This window comes from Schistocerca americana, chromosome 11 (assembly GCF_021461395.2).
Source record: "Schistocerca americana isolate TAMUIC-IGC-003095 chromosome 11, iqSchAmer2.1, whole genome shotgun sequence".
Classification (NCBI taxonomy): Eukaryota; Metazoa; Arthropoda; class Insecta; order Orthoptera; family Acrididae; genus Schistocerca; species Schistocerca americana.
This window is the reverse complement of record NC_060129.1, coordinates 36,004,670-36,025,035: the sequence shown is the minus strand read 5'-3', so window position 1 is coordinate 36,025,035 and position 20,366 is coordinate 36,004,670. Positions and strand designations below refer to the sequence as shown.

At 42.1% G+C, this 20,366-nt stretch overlaps 1 protein-coding gene across 4 annotated transcripts in view; it reads left to right on the top strand.

The window, feature by feature from the left end:
• The first annotated feature begins 565 nt into the window (after positions 1-565).
• The window catches only part of LOC124554107 (zinc finger protein 493-like), a 115,414-nt gene continuing 95,613 nt past the window's right edge, over positions 566-20,366 (top strand). For 2 of the 4 annotated variants that reach the window (XM_047128174.1, XM_047128171.1), the window contains exons 1-2: positions 704-1,052; positions 2,058-2,146. In XM_047128174.1, coding sequence (XP_046984130.1) covers positions 2,075-2,146 — 72 coding nt within the window. In that variant the 5' untranslated portion in view covers positions 704-1,052; positions 2,058-2,074. The other 2 variants (XM_047128172.1, XM_047128173.1) reach the window with 2 other exon arrangements.

The window sequence follows — 20,366 nt, the reverse complement described above, 5'->3', positions numbered from 1 at the left end:
GCACGGCCGATTTCCTTCCCCATCCTTAACACAGTCCGAGCTTGTGAACTGTCTCTAATGACCTTGATGTCGATGGGACGTTAAATCTAATCTTCCTTTCTTCTTCGCATGGGAATATCATAAAACAGCGTCCATTTGTTACGCTATTTAAAGAAAACTTTGAAGAGTAGTTTAGAGCTCATAACTCTAACAAGAAAAATCAACAAGTTCTCACTGTCAAGCACTTTGTGCATGCCCGTCCTGCCTGTAACAAAGGAAAGTTACGACGATGTGATGTCCATGTTCAGAATAGTGCTTCCCATACAGTACAGTGAAGATTTAAAATTCCAAAAACTTTCAAACGCATTCCTTCAGTAACAACTATTTTACGTTATCTCGTTGTTGTACTAAAATAGCGATAAGGGTTTACCAAAGGGATAGAATATCCCATGGAATTTAATTTTCGCATTTTATCTTTCCCTTTCTACCTTACTGCTTGTCTCACAGCCCACGGTATAGAGCTTCGTCTTGGTGGAAGTTCTTTGGTTTAGCTGGTGTCAGTGTAGCAACCTTGTCAGTGTGTATCCAGCTGCAACCTCGTGATTTTGCGGACATTTGTGTGAGACATTCTCGTGGTAATTTATAAGCGTTTATAAACTGCAAACAAGATTGAGTGAAAAAATTGTTCCGGGAGTAAATTAACACGGTATTTCATGTCTATTACAATAACAGCTGAGTTGATGACGGTGTGTGAATGTCGTAATTTTTCAGGTTATGTTCATAACAGCCAAATACCTGATTTATTAGTGGTTGCTATTTTTGGCCTGTCCGGTAAAGTCGCTACGTGTATCTTCATAAAAGAAACGGTTGAGATTATGATGTGTTGTCAGGAGCAGTTTGCCTATGCAATGATTTCCGTCATGTATTTCGTGACTGACGGGAAAAGGCGGACAGTGAAGTTCAAACATTCGCTATGTTAGTGCGGTTATGTTGACTTAGTGTCATAATGTTCGTGATGATAATTTGCTGTGATCTGATGTAGACATAGAGCGGCGCCAGATTGTAGTGCTAACGTAAGCATTTTTTCAATTCATGGTTTGAGCAAGTTCACATGAAAGGAAATGCTGTAATTATGTTGAATTTTGTTAGTTTTCACTGTGCTTTGATTATTCGTGTCGTTATATTCGTGTAATCATGTGTAAATACCATTTTGTTGTAGTGTGTGGGTTTTAATGGACTACTGTGTAAGAATACTGTAATTTAGGAACTGGCGAAATACGAGGTACAAATTAACTGTAATTCGTCAAACATAAATCATTACATGTCATCAGAACTCAGTAGATCACTCATCATAGTTACAGTTAGTAGGAAGTAGTTTCAGTAAATCAGTTTCGTAAGAAAAAACTCACCAGTGTTTAATCTTGATGGTAATTAAAAATGAGAGCTTTCGCATTGCAGTGTGCAATCTACGTTACATGTTTATGGTTTTCTTTAATAGCAGGTTAAGATTCCAAAATGATGCTTATGGTAAATTGTGTATACAACGGTGAATGAATACAGATGGAGATAGTTTCAGTAATACCTATGTTAAATATGCATAGTCATTGATAAACAATCTGTATGTCCAGATTTTCATCATGTCCCTATTGGACTGAAAATACGAACAAAGTGTACAATGAAATATTTGCTGTTATCCAGTAATTTCTCTTCGATCTATTGACTGTTTTGATTGTTTGTAATACTGAAGTTAGTGTATGCACAAGAAAATACACATCTTCCAAAACTGCCACATAGGACAGTATCTACAAGCCAGTGTTACAAAGAACCAGTAGCAACTGTAAATACTCCATTTCCAGTGCATGTTATTTTGATTGTTCTCACTCTTCATGACATGAAAAATGTAAATGAGCTTATATCACTGAACACACTTTTCCTCGGCCACTTTGAATCTGTTTCCTGTGTAATCGCTCATCTACTGCGTGCAGTAGATGAGTGAAAATACTGCCTTTGAGCGATACCTCATGGTAACAATGGAAACAGAGTGCACCTATTCTTATCTGATTGCTTTTCTTTTTCGGACTGTAGAACTGAAGCCATGGACCAGTACCCAACTATGTGGATAAAAAAAGAGGAAACAGATGAAGTAAAAATTGAGTTACACTCCATGGTGAGTAGCTTACTCATATTTCTTAACTGTGTTTCATTAATTTATGTGTATTGTGTGTGAACACATAAAATTCATGTCATACTGCTGGAAACGAGTAATTGTGTTTACTAAACTGATGAACATTGTCTTAAATATGACACGTTGCACAGTTTGAAATAACCCTTGTATTAAACCTCACATAGAACTGAGCAAGAGTTTCAATTTAATGTTCAGTAAACATGGAAAACCTTAATGCACAATCCAGTTACACTGATAAGGTGGTTGCCATAAAGTGGGTATATTCTGCTCTGATATGTCTTTTAAATGACAACCTTAATGTGCAGCTTAAGAATAACTAACTATAGTGAATGTTAAGTGCCATTACATTTATAGATGGTATGGCTGCAGTTAATGCATTATTACAGTGTATTGTGGTGTGGAATGAGAATTGTCATTTATTTATTGATGATGTAAAATACGTTAATTGTAAATAACTTTAAAGTCACATTCGCATGGTCACCAACCTGAGATGTACATTTTGTAGTACTATTAACATTAGGTGTTGATTTTGAATATGTGAACAAAGTGTAAGTAGAACTGTCAGCACTAAAGTTAAATTTCAGACAAATATCACCTGGAAGCATAAATTGGTACACAGCTGGTAGGTGCAGAATCAATTTGTATGTCGGCAGCAGTTTTGATGAAGCAGTGGGGTTACATATTAAATATTGATAGGTTTATTCATAATCACTTTCTGCGTTTGCTGAACATTGTTACACACATTGTTTGTGAAACTGGCAGATTGTTAGTTAATGCTGTCAATAATCTTACACATACATGTCACTTAGAATCTGATGTAGTGCAACTGTTTGTAAGGTATTTGGCTATCAGCAGGCAAACATTCACTTGGTCCCATTAATATTTTTATTCTGCCAACCAGAACTGAGGGTCCTGAGACAATCACACAAACTACTTTTCAACTATCTCTGCTGAACAAGTCTGTTTAAACATCTATCTTGGGTGCAACTGCAGAAGTACTGTGATAGCATTAATGCATTTGCATTTGAATATATGTGAGTGTTTTATTATAGTTTGTACAAACTATGTGCGGCAATTCATTTGATGAGAAGTATCAGTACAGTAGACCTAAACCATCACCGTGAGGAAATGATAAGAAATTAAATACACTAAATTTTATTAAATACAGTAAAAGATTGGTTAGACCCAACATAGTTCAGGCTTTGGCTTTTACCCCTGGCATAATGATTGTTTGACATATAGAATGATATGTATGCACAACACACAGCATGTGAATGAAAAGCAATTTGAAGAATCATTCACCTTGGACCTGAACCACAGAACTATTCAAATGCTAGAAGGTTAAAATGGGGTGCTTAGCCCCCCTTGAAATATTGGTTGTGGTGACTGACCCATAGTGCAGCTCAAGGCCTAGCCTAGGTTGAAAGGTGGCAATGTGGGTGTGAGCTGACAAAGCCTAGAAATGTGAAAGCCAAATAAAGGATGTAGCAAATTGACCAGTAGCACAGCCTGTCTACTAAAAAATCCAAATGGTGCCTAGATTGTAACTTTTACCCACAATAAGTCTTCTCTTACAATGTGTGCTGAGTTAGTTGATGCACTGAACTTCCTTATGACCTTAAGAGATGCATGTAGATGTTATATCAATTGAGACACCTTTGCCAAATTAATTAAAACTTAATTTTTGATTGGTGTATAGTTTGGGCATGACATGCTGGGAAGTAAAGGCTCAAAATTATTCGATAATTATTGAAGCATTTCAATTTAAACAAACTTTGACAACATTTTACACCTTTATTCTTAATGTTTATATATTTATTTCAAACAGTCACCCTGGCACTGAACACCTTTCTCCCAATGAGACACCAGGTTGTTGGTGTCATTACTGTAGAATGTTTGATTTTGTTGATAGCTCCACAGCCTCACCTCTGCTCACACCAATACATCACTATTATCCTGGAAGGTGTTCTTTAGGCTTTGGAAACAGTTGAAAATTCATTGAATCAAGCCAGGACACTATTGCGGAGGATCAATAATAGTGAATCAAAGGTGTCAGACTGTTGCAGGTTGTGTATGGTCTGGCGTTGTCATGTTGAAGGAAAGGGTGCCCCGTGTGTGTGTGTGTGTGTGTGTGTGTGTGTGTGTGTGTGTACTATTTGAATTAGTGCTGTTTGAGGATTTTTTCACATGTCAACATGGTTAAATAACACACCCATCTTACACACTGTAATTCAAAGCTTTTCAGCTGGAGGGTTCTGCATATTTTCAGAAAAGTGGAAACATCAACAGAGTAATATGCGTGACAAGTAATACTTTAACTGATATAAAGAACAGAATAAAAAATTTGGAGGCATTATTTTCTGATAGACCCTTGTAATAAATTGATGCATTTGACAATTGCCTCGAATGTTGCAGAACGGTTCCATTGTTATTGCTTAGCCTCCATTTGGAAGTCATAATACTACATCCATATACACATCAGCCAAAACATTATGACTGTGGATTTGCTATCAATATAAACTCATCCAGGCAGTAGCACCTAACCTTGTCTTCTAGTCACACGCATGGTGCATGGAGTATCAATGAGCATGCTGACCAGATGTAAAATAGGGACTGCACACAATCTATCTTAGTCTGACCGAGAGCAGATTTTGATGGCTGGAAGGCTTGGCAGGAGCATTTGGGAAGCTGAACAGCTTGTTGGGTGTTTGAGGAGTGTTGTGGCAGTTGTCTTCAACACAGGGTGAAACAAAGGTTAAACCATGTCCAGGCATTAGGGGGTTGGGCAAGCACCTGTCAGGACAGATGGTAGACATCATAGGTTGGGCAGACTGTTAAAACAAGGCAGGCAGCAAACTATGGTGTAACTAACATCAGACTTTATTGCTGGGCAAAGTAAAAGTGTGTCTGAATGCACAATGCTCAAAACACAATGATGAGTCTGGTTAGCTGATGACCCACGAATGTGCCAGTGTTAATGCCATGACATCAATAACTTCAACTGAAATAGACATGTAAAGATTGGTGCTGGATTTGGCACAATGGCAGACCACTGCATGGTCCTGCCTTTGGGAAGGGTACATTTCCATCACCCACAAAGGGAACAGTTCCTTTACTCCTGTACTGGCAGGACCTCCATTATACTCTGGGAAAAGACCATGTGGGCACCCATTGGTTCACTGGAGCTCGTGCAAGGCACTATGTTAGAAAAGGAGTATTGTAAACTGGTTGCAAACCACATCCACCTCTTACGTCATCGTTTTGATCTTCAGTCCTGAGACTGGTTTAAGGGGAGCCGGAGATGCCTATGCTGCCCATGTTAAAATCACTAAGTTTGAGGAACATTTATGAATAAACTACCAAATAGAAAAATTTGAATTTTTTTACATATAGAGTGGTTTAGTATTGCAGTTATGACAGAGGGAATTTGGAGTACATTTTCTGGTTTCCTTCCAATTATTTTTTTATTAATGATGCAAATTTTTTTACAAATAATTGCTTTATAATTAAACTGACATGAAACTACTGAACATATTGCCAAATGGCTGTGTTACAATGTTTGACCACTAGGAGTGCTGTATAAAAATTTAATCTCTCTAGCTTCAGTGGATTTTGAGAAAATGTTCCCTATATTCGAAAAATTCTAATTTATAGGAAATGGCTATCAAAGTTTCTCAATACATTCCTGCACTATAGGATGGATTAACAGGGTCTTCTTCTTCATCCTCCAAAAGCTTCCTCTTCTGTCTTCTTTTCTGGCCTGTTGTTCCATCATACATCATATGCCTTTCTCTTCTTTCTGTTCCTCTTATCCTTTCTCTGTCAATATTTCTTGGTGCTCGTACAGTGTTCACCCCAGCTGTAAATACTAATGCCTTCAGAACTTCACACTTCACACTGTTCCCTTGGTTGTAGGTTGCTATTGCATCATAAATGCCAAAGTGCAGTGTTTTTATGCTTACAATAACCCTTTTATGAATCACTTTCCAAATCAAATTGTTTACGCTCTCATTAGGATTCTGCTTCTTTCCGTGTAAACATTTGTGTAACAATTCTGGCTGTGCTAAGTCATGAAAAATTGGTTTTATTGCATTTATCACAGCTGCTGGCAAACCATGTTTGTAATCATAGTCCTTTTTTGCATTATATTTACACCAGGAATCTTTTGGGCACAGGCTGTGTTGAGGGTATTCATTGGAAGAGGCAGTATGAAGGAACAATGCCCACACTGCTTTTTGCATGTCACTAACATTACTAGCATTTTGCGTTGTAGCATACCCATAGTATCTCTGTAGACGTTCAATCACCTCATCAGTAAGCCTGCCTCTCCCTCCTATTGTCTTTCCAGCACTGAGCTTACTTGAACCCAAAGTTTGTTTGAGCCTTCAAAGCCGTGCACACATACGCTTTTGCACATGCCCAATGCATTCCAACTTTTCAACTACAAATTCATTTCCATATGGTTTCAGTTCCTCTATAGTCTTGAAACCTTTGGAGTCACCATCCCCAAGGTAGTATTTGTACCTAACGTTGTATCTGGGAACTGAACGTTCAAAAATTTGTTTCACTCCATCCACTTCCATTGCTAGACTTGATCCACTAAAATTTGCCTCACAGGTTCCACTGTGCTCTCCTTTGATTTTATTTTTGCACCTACAATGTTTTGATAATATTGCAACATCTATCACTTTGCACTATCACCACATATAGCAGTTACAACCCCATTCAGGGATTTATGACCCCTCTTTTGCCAGGAACCATCTAATGCCACTACCAAATCTGTAGAACCACTGTTAATTTCTACACATTTCTCCACTGCTTCCTTCATGGTTTTCAAAGCCACGTCTTCAACAGAGGATCCTACCAGTTCACAGTAGTATCCAAATTTGCTTGGAGGTGATGGCAAGTTCATAATACCAGAAAAGTTTACCAGCAGCAGCCGACCATTTTCCAATGGATCGAAGACCATACACAAGTCGAACATTCACATCAAACACTCTAGATGGTCCATTTTTACCAAAGAGACTGGCATGTGAATTGTAGAAAGTCACTTGATACTTGCAACATGCACAGATTATCTTCATCTCACAAGCTAAACCAAACTGCTTTGTTATCTCTAGTCCCACTCCCACACTTGAACACATTTTGCACAGAACACTTTCTTTCAGCACAGAAGATAATAATCCAATATTCAGTACTTCGTTAATATCATCACTGTCACTAACATATTCACGAAATCTGTCACTTCCACCAGTCAGCTTCTTGCTAGAAGATGTCACATGGCTATGGCCGGCCATGTGTTGCTTAGCAGAAGAACGCACGGTTTCAGCAATTGTAGTATCGCAACTTGGTATTAGTGTTAATTTTCTTTTCCCTACGTTCTTCCTCTTATATACACGGTTATTAAAACGTGGCATTGTAACCGGAACAATGCTTTACACAAGAAGTATAATACTACCAACAACAGGCGCAACACTGAACTAATTCGAAATGGTAAACAGCAAAGAGATGATGTTCCACGCTCTTAGTGCTTCACTTGTAACAAAACAATGTAGCCAACCCTTGCACACTCGCTGTATGCATAACATAAGGCGCTGTATGCGTAACAGGCCGAGAAAATCCCAAGCAGTTCGCCAGGAAGTCAAGAGAGGGTGTTAGATGCATTCAGCAGCCGCCAATTTCCTCTGCAGGCGTGGGGGAAAATGGTAATAACTCCACTTCTAGGGCGAGTAGAACAATAATTCAAAGTTTACGTTAAAGAGGAATGTTCCAATTAATTTTCGGTAGCAAAAAAAATCGTAATTTTTTTGGATTTGACCACCTCCGGCTCCCCTTAATGCAGCTCTCCATGCTACTCTATCATGTGCAAGCTTCTTCATCTCCGAGTAACTAATGCAACCCACATCCTCCTGAATCTGTTTAATGTATTGATGCCTTGGTCTCCCACTATGATTTTTACCCTCCGAACTTACCTTCAATTCTAAATTGGTGATCCCTTGACACTTCAGAACATTCCCTCGCAACTGATCCCTTCTTCTAGTCAAATTGTGCCACAAATTGCTCTCCTCCCCAATTCTATTCGGTACCTCCTCATTAATTACATGATCTACCCATCTGATCTTCAGCATTCTTCTATAGCACCATGTTTCGAAAACTTCTCGTCTAAACACTTTATTATCCATGTTTCAATTCCATACATGGATACACTCCATACAAATACTTTCGGAAAAGACTTCCTGACACATACATTTAAACTCGACGTTAATAAATATCTTTCAGACAGAAAGGCTTTACTTGGCATTGCTAATCTACATTTTATATCCTCTCTACTATGACCATCATCAGTTATTTTGCCCCCCAGATAGTAAAACTACTTTAAGTGTCTCATTTCCTAATCTAATTCCGTAAGCATCATCTAATTTAATTAGACTACCTTCCATCATCCTCACTTTGCTTTAGTTGATGTTCATCTTATATCCTCCTTCCAAGACACTGTCCATTACGTTAAAGTGCTCTTGCAGGTCCTTTGCTGTCTCTGACAGAATTACGTCCTCTGCAAACCTCAGTTTTTATTTCTTCTCCTTGGATTGTTCCTACTCCAAATTTTTCTTTTGTTTCCTTTACTGCTTGCTCAATATACAGATTAAACATCATCAGGGTAGGCTACAACCTTGTCTGTCCTTTCCCAACCACTGCTACCCTTACATGCCCCTCGACTCTGCCATCTGGTTTCTGTACAAATTATAAATAGCCTTCCGCTCCCTGTATTTTACCCCTGCCACCTTTGGAATTTGGAAGACAGTATTCCATTCAATATTGTCAAAAGCATTTTTCTAAGTCTACAAATGCTAGAAATGTAGGTCAATATTGCCTCATGTTTTCCTAAATTTCTATGGAATCCAAACTTATCTTCCCCGAGGTCTGCATCTACTGGTTTTTTCATTTGTCTGCAAAGAATTTGTGTTAGTATTTTGCACCTGGGACTTATTAAACTGATAGTTCGGTAATTTTCGGACTTGTCAACACCTGTGTTTTTTGGGATTGGAATTATATTCTGCTTGAAGTCTGATAGTATTTTGCTTGTCTCGTACATCTTGCTCACCAGATGGTAGAGTTTTGTCAAGGCTGGCTCTCCCTAGGCTGTCAGTAGTTCTAATAGATGCCGTCTACTCCCAGGGCCTTCTTTCAACTAAGGTTTTTGAGTGCTTTGTCAAACTCATCATGTAGTATCATATTTCCTATTTCATCCTCATCTGCGTCCTCTTCCATTTCCATAATATTGCCTGCAAGTACATTGCCCTTGTAGAGACCTTCTATATATTCCTTTCACCTTTTTGCCTTCCCTTCTTTGGTTGGAACTGGTTTTCCACCTGAGCTCTTGATACTCTTATGTGGTTCTCTTTTCTCCAAAGGTCTCTTCAATTTTCCTGTAGGCAGTATCTATTTTGCCCCTAGTCGTATATGCCTCTACATCCTTTAATTTGCTCTGTACCCATACCTGTTTTGCTATTTTGCATTTCCTGTCGATATCATTTTTGAGATGTTCGTATTCCTTTTTGGCTGCTTCATTTACTGCATTTTTATATTTTCTCCTTCCATCAATTAAATTCAATCTCTCTTCTGTTACCCAAGGATTTCTACTAGCCCTTGTCTTTTAACCTACTTGACCCTCTGCTGCCTTCACTATTCTCTCAAAGCTACCCTTTCTTCTTCTACTGTGTCTCTTTCCCATATTCTTGTCAGTGGTGTCCCAATGCTCTCTGAAACACTGCACAGCCTCTGATTCTTTTAGTTTATCCAGATCCCATCTCCTAAAATTCCTACCATTTTGCAGTTCCTTCAGTTTCAATACACAGTTCACAACCAATGAATTGCGGTCAGAGTCCACATCTGCCCCTGGAAATGTCTTACAGTTTAAAACCTGATTCCTAAATCTCTGTCTTACCATTGCATAATCTATCTAAAACCTTCCAGTGTCTCAAGACCTCTTCCATGTGTACAATCTTCTGCCATAATTCTTTAACGAAGTGTTAGCTACACTATGTGATCAAAAGTATCTGGACCCCAGGCTGAAAATGACTTTAAATTTCGTGGTGCCCTCCATCAGTAATGCTGGAATTCAATATGATGTTCGTCCACCCTTCGCGTTGATGACAGCTTCTACTTTTGTGGGCATACGTTCAATCAGGTGCTGGAATGTTACTTGGGTAACGGCAGCCCATTTTTCACAGAGTGCTGCACTGAGAAGAGGTATCAATGTCGGTCAGTGAGGCCTGGCATTCCAAAACTTTCCAAGGATGTTGTATAGGATTCAGGTCAGGACTCCATGAAGGCCACTTCATTACAGGAATGTTATTGTCATGTAACGACTCCACCACAGGCCATGCATCGTGAATAAGTGATCGATTGTGTTGAAAGGTGACATTGCCGTCCCGAAATTGCTCTTCAACAGTGGGGAGCAAGAAGGTGCTTACAACATCAATGTAGGCCTGTGCTGTGATAGTGCCACACAAAACAATAAGCGGTGCAAGCCCCTCCATGAAAAACACGACACAAAGTTAGGCTAAGTTTCCTTTATGTCTATGGTCACAAACTTTTGACCATCAGATCTGCAGCAAAAAATGGGAAAAACATAAATACTCGCAGATTGTCTACAGCTTAAAAAAAAACAATAAAAAGACCATAATGAAAAGTACTACTGACATATTTCTGCACTTTAAATATGAAGAAGCATACCTGTTTCATAAAAACAAAGTCCTAATGTACTGCAGCCATAGTAGCATCGTTAAATGTTAAATCAGCACCAGCATCGTCAAATACATTATCAATATACCGTAACATATAAATTACATCACATGCATGAGTCATGTTGTCAGTAGTGCTACTGTTGAAAACAAGCTGCTGTACAGTAGCCACAAGATGTTTGTGTTGTAAGGTCACCAGATGTCGCTAATGTTGGCATACACTAGTTTTCAATAATTAATTGAAACAGCAGAAATAAACGGGATACAATAGTTGAAGTCTGTAATAAGCTTATAATTTATAAAAGGCATTACAGTAATAAAAAGCAGTAAAAAAAGACATAAGTAATATTGTTATAAAGAGCAAGAGTTAAGAAACAGTGGTTGACATGTGCTCAAGTGCCAATATTCTAGATAATGACGTTAATATTGAACACCAGTGACAGTGCACCTGGTAATATTAAACAACCATAAAACAAATTGCTAAAGGAGCCACAAATGAAAGAAAACATAGTGCTGCACATAATCAGTGCCCTCTGTTAGCACTAATGCCAGTATTCCACACAGGCGGGAAGTGGTTGGAGGAACGTGACCGGCAGAGGGCCCTTCGTACCATGCGGCACTCCATTGCAAGAAAATAATGATAAAATTCTGTAACAATGGGTGATCCACATTATCTGATAAATGCAGTCTATGAAATGAATAGGGAAGGAACAAGAAGATACTAGTCATGCGTAAAACATACGAAAACTAAGTAAATATGTGATGCACTCAGTACTAGGTGAACTTACCAACACACCATATATAACAGTGGCGTGCAGTGGTTAGAGTAAAACATTGTCAAATAAAGCAAAGTAGGCTTTGGGCACAGTCATTTTGCTAGTTAAGCAGTTTAGTTGGTTCTCTGATTTTTGCTTCATAAATTTCAAGCTCCTCTAAAAAATTGATTAGCTGCTCGACCATGAAATTAGTTTCCTCACCACTTGCCTAACTGTCATAGTACTTGCAGTTGATCCTGATGCAGTGTGCAATTCCTGTCTGTTGGTCTGGATAGATGTCTGCCTATTACACATTACGACCCTCTTTAAGTGTTGGCAGTATCTCAGTCGACAGACAAGATCGGTCTATCCGCTTTTGTGCTGTAAGTGTCCCTCCATGTTTCAGTGTCACTATCACATTGGAAACAGTGGACCAACGGATGTTTCGGAGTGTGGAAATCTCACACACAGATGTATTACACAAGTGACACCCTATCACATGACCACATTCGAAGTCCACGAGTTACGCAGAGCACCCGATTCTGCTCTTTCATGACTACATAGGTCCCTGATGTGGAGTACCTTGCAGTAGGTGGCAGCACAATGCATCTATATGAGAAACTAATGTTTTTGGGGTGTGTGGATACTTTTGAGCACAATGTATGATGAAGTTATGCTCTGTGCAAAATTCTATCAGATGGCTTCCTCTTTAATTCCTTACTCACATTCCATATTCACCTACTACGTTTCCTTCTCTTTTCCAACTATCGAATTCCATTCCCCCATGACTATTAAATTTTTGTCTCCCTTCACTGTCTAAATAATTTTATCTCATCATACATTCCTTCAATTGTTTAATTATCCATGGAGCTAGTTGGCATATAAATTTGTACTACTGTGGTAGGCATGGGCTTCATGTTCATCTTGACTATAATAATGCATTCACTATGCTGTTTGTAGTAACTTACCCACACTCCTTTTCTTTTATCCATTATTAAACCCACACCTCCATCACCCCTATTTCATTTTTATTTATAATTCTGTATTCATTTGACGAGAAGTCTTGTTCCTCATGCCATTGAACTTCACTAATTCCCACTATATCTAGCTTCAACCTATCCATTTCCCTTTTTAAATTTTCTAACCTACCTGCTGAATTAAGAGATCTGACATTCCATGCACCAATCTGTAGAACGCCAGTTTTCTTTCTCCTGATAACAACTTGGTCCCGAGTTATCACCACTTGGAGATTTGAATGGGGTGCTATTTTACCTTCGGAATATTTTACCCATGAGGATGCTTTCATCATTTAATCACAAAGTAAAGCTGCATCCCCTCTGGAAAATTTATAGCTGTAGTTTCCCCTTGCTTTCACCTGTTGGCACTATCAGCACTGCAACACCATTCTGGTTAATGTTAAAAGGCCAAATTAATCAGTCATCCTGAAAGTTGCCCCTGCAACTACTGTATAGGCTGCTGCCCCTCCTTCAGCAACCACATGTTTGTCTGGCCTCTCAGCAGATACCCCTCCATTGCAGTTTCACCTTTGGTATGGCTGTCTGCATTGCTGAGCCACACAAGCCTCCAAACCAGTGACAAGATCCATGGTTCATGTTAGGTCCACCCCTTCATGATGATCATATTTCGCAATGGCAGTGGCATTTTTCATCAAAACTATGCACCATTTCACAAGGCCATGAGTGGTGGAATGGTTTGAGGAATACAGTGGTGAGTTCCAATTGATATGATGGCCACCAAATATGCCAGCTCTGACCCTGATCGAACACATCTGGGATGTGATTTAACATAACATGTGCCAACTACCTCAAATGATCTATCAAGTCCTAGTTGCTTCCATGCCACAATGTCTCCCTGCTGTTATCTGTGCCAAAGGTGGACATACCAGCTTTTAGAGTGGTGATCATAACGTTGGGGCTGATCAGACTATGGCACTTACCACAATTGAAAGAAGATTGTTTTATTGTAGTGATGGTGATAATGATAGTGGCACAAAGTTGGGCCAAGCAGCACATGCTGCCCATGAGCCCTGCATGGATCGCCCTCCAGTCCAGCTTCAAGACACCGACTGCCTGTGAAATGCACTGCTTTTCCTCGCCACCCAGTGTGGCTCCACAACACCACTGGTTCCATGAGCTCCAAGCTGCGAGAAGTGACATCTGCCAGGCACATGAGGCTGGAATTAAGAGACGAACCCCACCATATCTTAACATCCCCCACCAAACCAAATTCCCCCTGCCTTGCCATTAAAGAGCCCTTCACATCTGACTCTCCTTCACCTGGGTAATAAGCACTTGTGAGTCTTTACTTGTGCAGAAATTCAGAACCAGGTGGTTTGCCAGGCTCACAACCCTGGCAATCTCATAGGGTACAGAGAACTGAAGAGCCAGCTTGCTAGCAAACCTTAACTCCCCTTTTTGAGCAATATTAGGATTTTGGACTAACACTGTCCCCAACCTTTGGACTGAACCACGTAGTCCATGATTGTTGCAGATGGCTAGCCTGTGATGTGAAATTTTGGTATTATGCCTAGCCTGGCTCCAGTTGTGCTGTGTTAATGCTAGGGTGACTTGTTCTGGAAGCAAATCATTGATTGACCACAGATTGACGAGAGGAGAATTGACTGGATGTGCTAGCATAAGGAATACTGGAGGAGCCTCCAGGGACTTGGGTTGTGCAGTGTTAGACAAAATTGACCCATGGTACTGACATGTCCCACTTCATCTGAGCCTTGTTGCGAAAGATAAGCACAGCCTTCAACTTTCAGTTCACCTGGTCAGCAAAGTGTGCAGGTAATAAGGATTTGTGATCACATCCTTAATTCCATTGACAAAGGAGAACCTCATGAATAGCTGGGAAGCAAAAGCAGCAGCATTATTGCTAACGAGCACCCTGGGTGGCCCATAAAGAGAAAAAATTCATAACAAATGCTGGATAATTACCAGAATAGTCACTCATTCTGCTTGGAATGAGAGAAAAAAGAGAAATTGTTCATAATAACTAATAGGTGCCGAACACCCACACATGTGGAAGAGGTCCTATATAATCAATAAAAAATTTATGCATCAGGTGTCTCTCTAAAATCCCCATGGTAGAATTCTGGTTGGGCTCAGCTCCCTTACAGCTCACACTCCCCCCACCAAATTCTGGATGTCCTTATACAGGGAAAACCAGGTGACATGTTGAACGATCTTCACCCCCACCAACCTTCAGTCTTTGTTATACAGGGAGGACCAGGCGATGTATTGTCTGATCTTAACAGTTGTGTAAATTCCCAAATGACTGCCTAAGAGGGTGTTACAGAAGTAATGAGCCAAAACCTAACTAAGAAGCTGAGTGTCAGTCTCTAAACAAAAGTCTCGGTGTTCAAAATAAAATCTGAATTTGTCAAGGGAAAACAGAACTGCCAAGGCTTCCTATTCATACATAAAATATTTCATCTCCACAGGTGAAAGTTTTAAGGTGCATAGGCTATAGAGCATCAGCCTGCCACAGACCCATCTCATTCTGTTCCTGCAGGAGGCCAGCTGCCACTTTCTGCTCCAGAAGAATTACAGGTGTCCATCTGCAAGAACAACAGGAGCTCAAAATTGGGTATGGCTAATACTAGTGGGTTAGTAAGTGCCACCTTAATGCCTTCAAAAGATTCCTGATGACTTTCATCCCATTTGAAATTTCTTAAATAGTTAAGGCATTTGCCATGTCTATGAATGGTACCACACCTTTCTTATTTCTAGGAACTGGGAATTTTCACAAATCACCAGTATACTCCTGGTCAATTCTAATGCAATCAGTGGAACTAAGATGTCCCAAGAATGAAACCTATGTACCAGTGTGATTTAGATGGTTTCACATCAAGTCCCACCTCCCTCTGGTAAACCAGGTCTGCAAAATGTTGCAGGTGTCCAGACAGACTAGCACTAAAAATAACAATGCCATATAGGTAATTATACACACACTTGAAATCACCCAAAACACAATCTAGAAGGCAAGACAGAATGGCAGCTGCCACTGACAAACCAAAGGCCACCCTGTTAAATTCGTAGAGGTTCCAGTCTGTACAAAAGGCAGTAGTATGCTTGGAATCCTCTGTTAACATGATCTGATAATATGCCTGATTGAAATCCAGGACAGTAAAATACTGAGCCCCACTGAATGAAGAAAAACAAATTAGGTACATTTGGAAGTGACAGATTCCAAAACTACCTTCTCATTAACTGCTCGATAATCCACAACTGGATGAAACACGGCTCTGCTGCCCATAGATATTGAGAATATGGGAGAAACATAGGCTGAGGTTGAGGGCCCGATGACCCCATCGAACAACATATTATTAATCAACGCACATATACATTTCATCTTTGATAGAGAAAGTTGTAAAGATCGTACCTCTCTGGAATGTCATTTGTAAGGCGAATCTTGTACTGGATTTTATTGGTGATGTCCAGTCTGTTAGTTAACATCTGCACTAAACAATCAAGAACTTCCAGTACCTCCTTCACCTCTACTAGACCAAGGTGACTGAGCCCAAATGGCGAACATTGCGGTAACACTATGAATTCCAGTGGCAACCTGACAGGAGCACAACATGAGTTCTTCAGCTGGGTTAAATTTCAAATAAACAACCCTGCCTTGACAATCTAATGCCAACCCACTACCACTTACAAAACACACCCCAAAATTAAATTCACTGAAAGATTTTTAATTACTTTCCACTTCACAGGCCAACAATTTTCCAATACTCAGTTCTGACAACCAGAGGCAACATCTGCCCAATGAGAGCTCGACATTGGGAGGATGGATGCAAACAAGGTAATTCACAGGTATGGCAGAACTCCAAATACCACACATACTCTAGACGACAAACTGAACTACCATAGTTAAGGAGGGTGCACACTGGTTCCTAGTTAAGTTGTTCCCAAAGATAAGGCAGTGGTTTCCATACTTCGGACTTGACACAGACACAGCACTCCGGTAATAGAACACTACCATGCCTCTTCCATTCCTTGTGACATCAGTTGTTTGACTCTCCTTCCATGGAACTGGAAATTGCCATACAAGATGCCCCTCTTTGTTACACTGGAAACACATCCTATGCTTGTTCCTTCTGGGTGGTCCCCTTTTAAATTGCCTGGAATCTCAATCCCCATCTTGGTAATGATGCTGACACCCCCATCAGTACTCCCCCCAGGGGGTCCACAACTCTTTTGTGGATTCGTGCGTGGCAAGCACGGGGTCCCGAGCCATTGCAGCCTTCTCTCTCTCTCGGGCTGCATTTCCTTTCCCTTCCCCTCCTTTCCCCTCCATGCTCCTTTCCCCTCGCCCTCTCCTCTCCCTCTATTGGTGTCCTTGCTTATGTTGGCCCCCGCTATCCTCCTGGTTCTGTTGGTTTTACACTCCGGCTTTGTTGCGTAATCATCTCCTCCTTTTGGCATTCCTTGGTACCCCTCTGGGGTTTCACCTCCATTACAAAATTTCTCCTCCGTAGTGTGAGCCATTTGGGGAAGAGCACCTTATCTAGTGTCTCCGACGTGCACCCTCCTAGTACATTCCACCTTTTCTTTCACGTCATTGTCTGATGCTAGGGTGCATAGCCAGCACGGTAGCCAGCCCATATGGTGGGGTCGCTATGTACCCTTTTGGTTGAGCCCCCTGAACACACAGGGATCACACTTCTGATACCTGAGCTGTGACCTCCTCATGCATGCCTTGGAGTGGTTGCGCGTCACCCTGGAGCATTGGAACTCCCGGCAACGGCCGCCGTGCCAGACGGCCCTTCCTGTGGGTGGGTGACGCCCGTGAGGAGAGCCCCTGATCGGAGTGGGTGGTATCAGGGCGGACGCTATGCAGATGAAACGCATACGGGTCCAAAACTCTGGCCATTCTTCTGCGGCTGTCTCTCTGTGTGTAACTGATTCCTCAAGTGCTGCTTCTCTTGCCCCTTCGCCCTTCCCTTCCATGGCTACCCCCTGGGAAGAGGGTCAGGCCCGTCGTCTAGGGGCAAAACCTTTCCCCCGTTATCTAGTTTGCACCAGGACTGATGGAGATACTTTCACCAGTGTCAAACCTTTATTCTTTGTGGAACACATTGAAGACAAGTTTGGCGAAGTGGACTCCCTGAGCAAGATGCGGTCGGGTTCATTGCTGATAAACACTGCTTCAGCTGCCCAGTCTGCGGCCCTTCGTGCCTGTACCCATCTTAGCACAATTCCTGTGTCCATTACCCCCCACCGGTCTCTAAATATGGTACAAGGTGTGATTTTTCACAGGGACCTCATCCTTCAAACTGATGAGGAACTTCGGGACAATCTCGGACGGCGGGGTGTTCACTTTGTTCGGCGTGTTCAGAAGGGTCCTAAAGATAATCGTATTGATACTGGTGTCTTTATCCTGGCCTTTGAAGGGGATACCCTCCCTGAGAAAGTTAAGATTATGGTCTATCGCTGTGATGTGAAGCCGTACATCCCGCCTCCTATGAGGTGTTCTAAGTGCTTGCGATTTGGCCACATGTCTTCTCGCTGTTCCCAGGCTCCTCTCTGTGGTGACTGTGGACGTCCACTCCATGAGGCGAGTCCCTGTGTTCCCCCTCCTGTATGTGTAAATTGTCATGGTAGTCATTCTCCACGTTCACCAGATTGCCCGGTATATAAGAAAGAAAAAAAGATACAGGAGTAAAAGTCCCTCGATCGTTTAACCTACACAGAGGCCCGTACAAAATATGCATGACTGCACCCTGTGTCCATGACATCTAGTTACGCCTTGGTTACATCTTCACCCCTTCCTCCCCCTTCCTTACCCCATCCCGGACCCGTCTCCTCCCCCCTCCCCTGCAGCTCCCACACCTTCTCCTATGGGCGCTGCTCCCCTCCCCAGCCGGAGAAGTGTCCCACTCCTTCGGCGTCTGCCAGTCAAGGGCGCCTCTCCTGGGATGCCCCTTCCCGGCACCTTCCAGGTCAAAGGTCTGCTGCCGCGCAACGACCGCGAGAGCCGCGGTCTGTCGGCCCCCAGGTCGCCCGGTCTCTTTCTGTTCCTGATCTTGCTGCAGCTGGCTCCTTTATGCCACACAGCCCTCCTCGATCTCAACCTGAGAAAAAGAAGAAACATAAGTCCCGGGACAAAGAGCCTCTGGTGTCACCGGAGGTCCCTTCCCCGACTTCACAACCGGATTCTGACCTGTCGTTCATGGATGTCGCCCCTCCTTGTCGGTGACAGGTGGAGACCCGGCGGTATGACTGAAAATAGCGTGTTCAGCCCTCATTTAAACCATCGTTCTGTGGTTCTCCAATGGAATTGTAATGGATACTATCGTCACCTTCCGGAGTTGAAATCCCTTCTTTCGTCCTACTCTGCAGCTTGTGTGGTTCTCCAGGAATCTCATTTTACTGATGCTCACTCACCGACCCTCCATGGATTCTGTATTTTCTGTCGAAATCGGGTTGGACCAATGCGGGCTTCTGGTGGCGTTTGTACGTTGGTCCGTGCAGACATTGCTAGCACGTGGATTCCTCTCCAACCTACATTGGAAGCGGTTGCTGTTAGGGTCCAGACACAGTTTGCAATCTTTATCTCCCTCCTGACAGGACTCTTACACCTGCTGCCTTAACCACCCTTCTTCAGCAACTTCCTCCTCCCTTCCTCCTCCTTGGGGATTTTAATGCTAATCATCCGTTGTGGGGCAGTGCCTTTCCATCTAGACGAGGTGGTCTTATAGACCAATTTATTGCAGACCACGACCTGTGCCTTCTTAATGATGGCTCCCCTACTCATGTCAGTGCCGGTCATAGTACCTTTTCTGCCATTGATCTTCCTCTTTCTTCTCCCTCTCTCCTCCCTTCATTACACTGGTCGCCACACGACGACCTTTGTGATAGTGACCATTTCCCGTCGATTATCACGCTCCCTTCCCGCTCCCCGATGGAAAGGTTACCTCGTTGGTCTTTCCGCCGCGCCGATTGGCCTCTATACACTGCACAGGTCGAGTTTTCTCCCTCTTTGTCGGGTTGTATTGATGACGTCCTACGTGACGTGTCTGACGCGATTGTTCGCACTGCTAGCCTTGCTGTCCTGCGCTCATCTGGACCATTTTGTCGCCGGCAAGTCCCGTGGTGGAGTACGGCCATTGCCATTGCCATCCGTGCTCGCCGTCGAGCTTTGCAACACTTGAAGAGGCACCCATCTGTAGCCAGCCTTACTACCTTTAAACGCCTCCGTGCTAAAGCCCGTTATTTAATCAAACAGGGTAAGCGGATATGTTGGGAACGATTCATTTCTTCCCTTGGTTCTACTGTCCCTCTGTCACAGGTATGGGCTACACTTCGTTCTCTCTAAGGTTGCCATTGGCAGTCCACCCTCCCAGGCCTTCACCTCCCAGATGGCATTTGTACGGACCCATTAGTTCTTGCAGAACATCTTGCGACCCATTTTGCAGTGGCGTCAGCGTCAGCCTCCTATCCAGCTGCTTTCCTTCATCAAAAACAGCAGGCTGAAGCTGTCACCTTATGTTTCACCACTTGTGAGTCAGAATCTTACAACGAACCTTTCACTGAATGGGAATTTCTTTCTGCTCTATCTTCTTCTCATGATACGGCCCCTGGCCCAGATTCCATTCATAACCAACTGCTTCAACATCTCAGTGCTCCACAACGGCAACATCATCTTCGGGTGTTTAACCGTATCTGGCTCCAG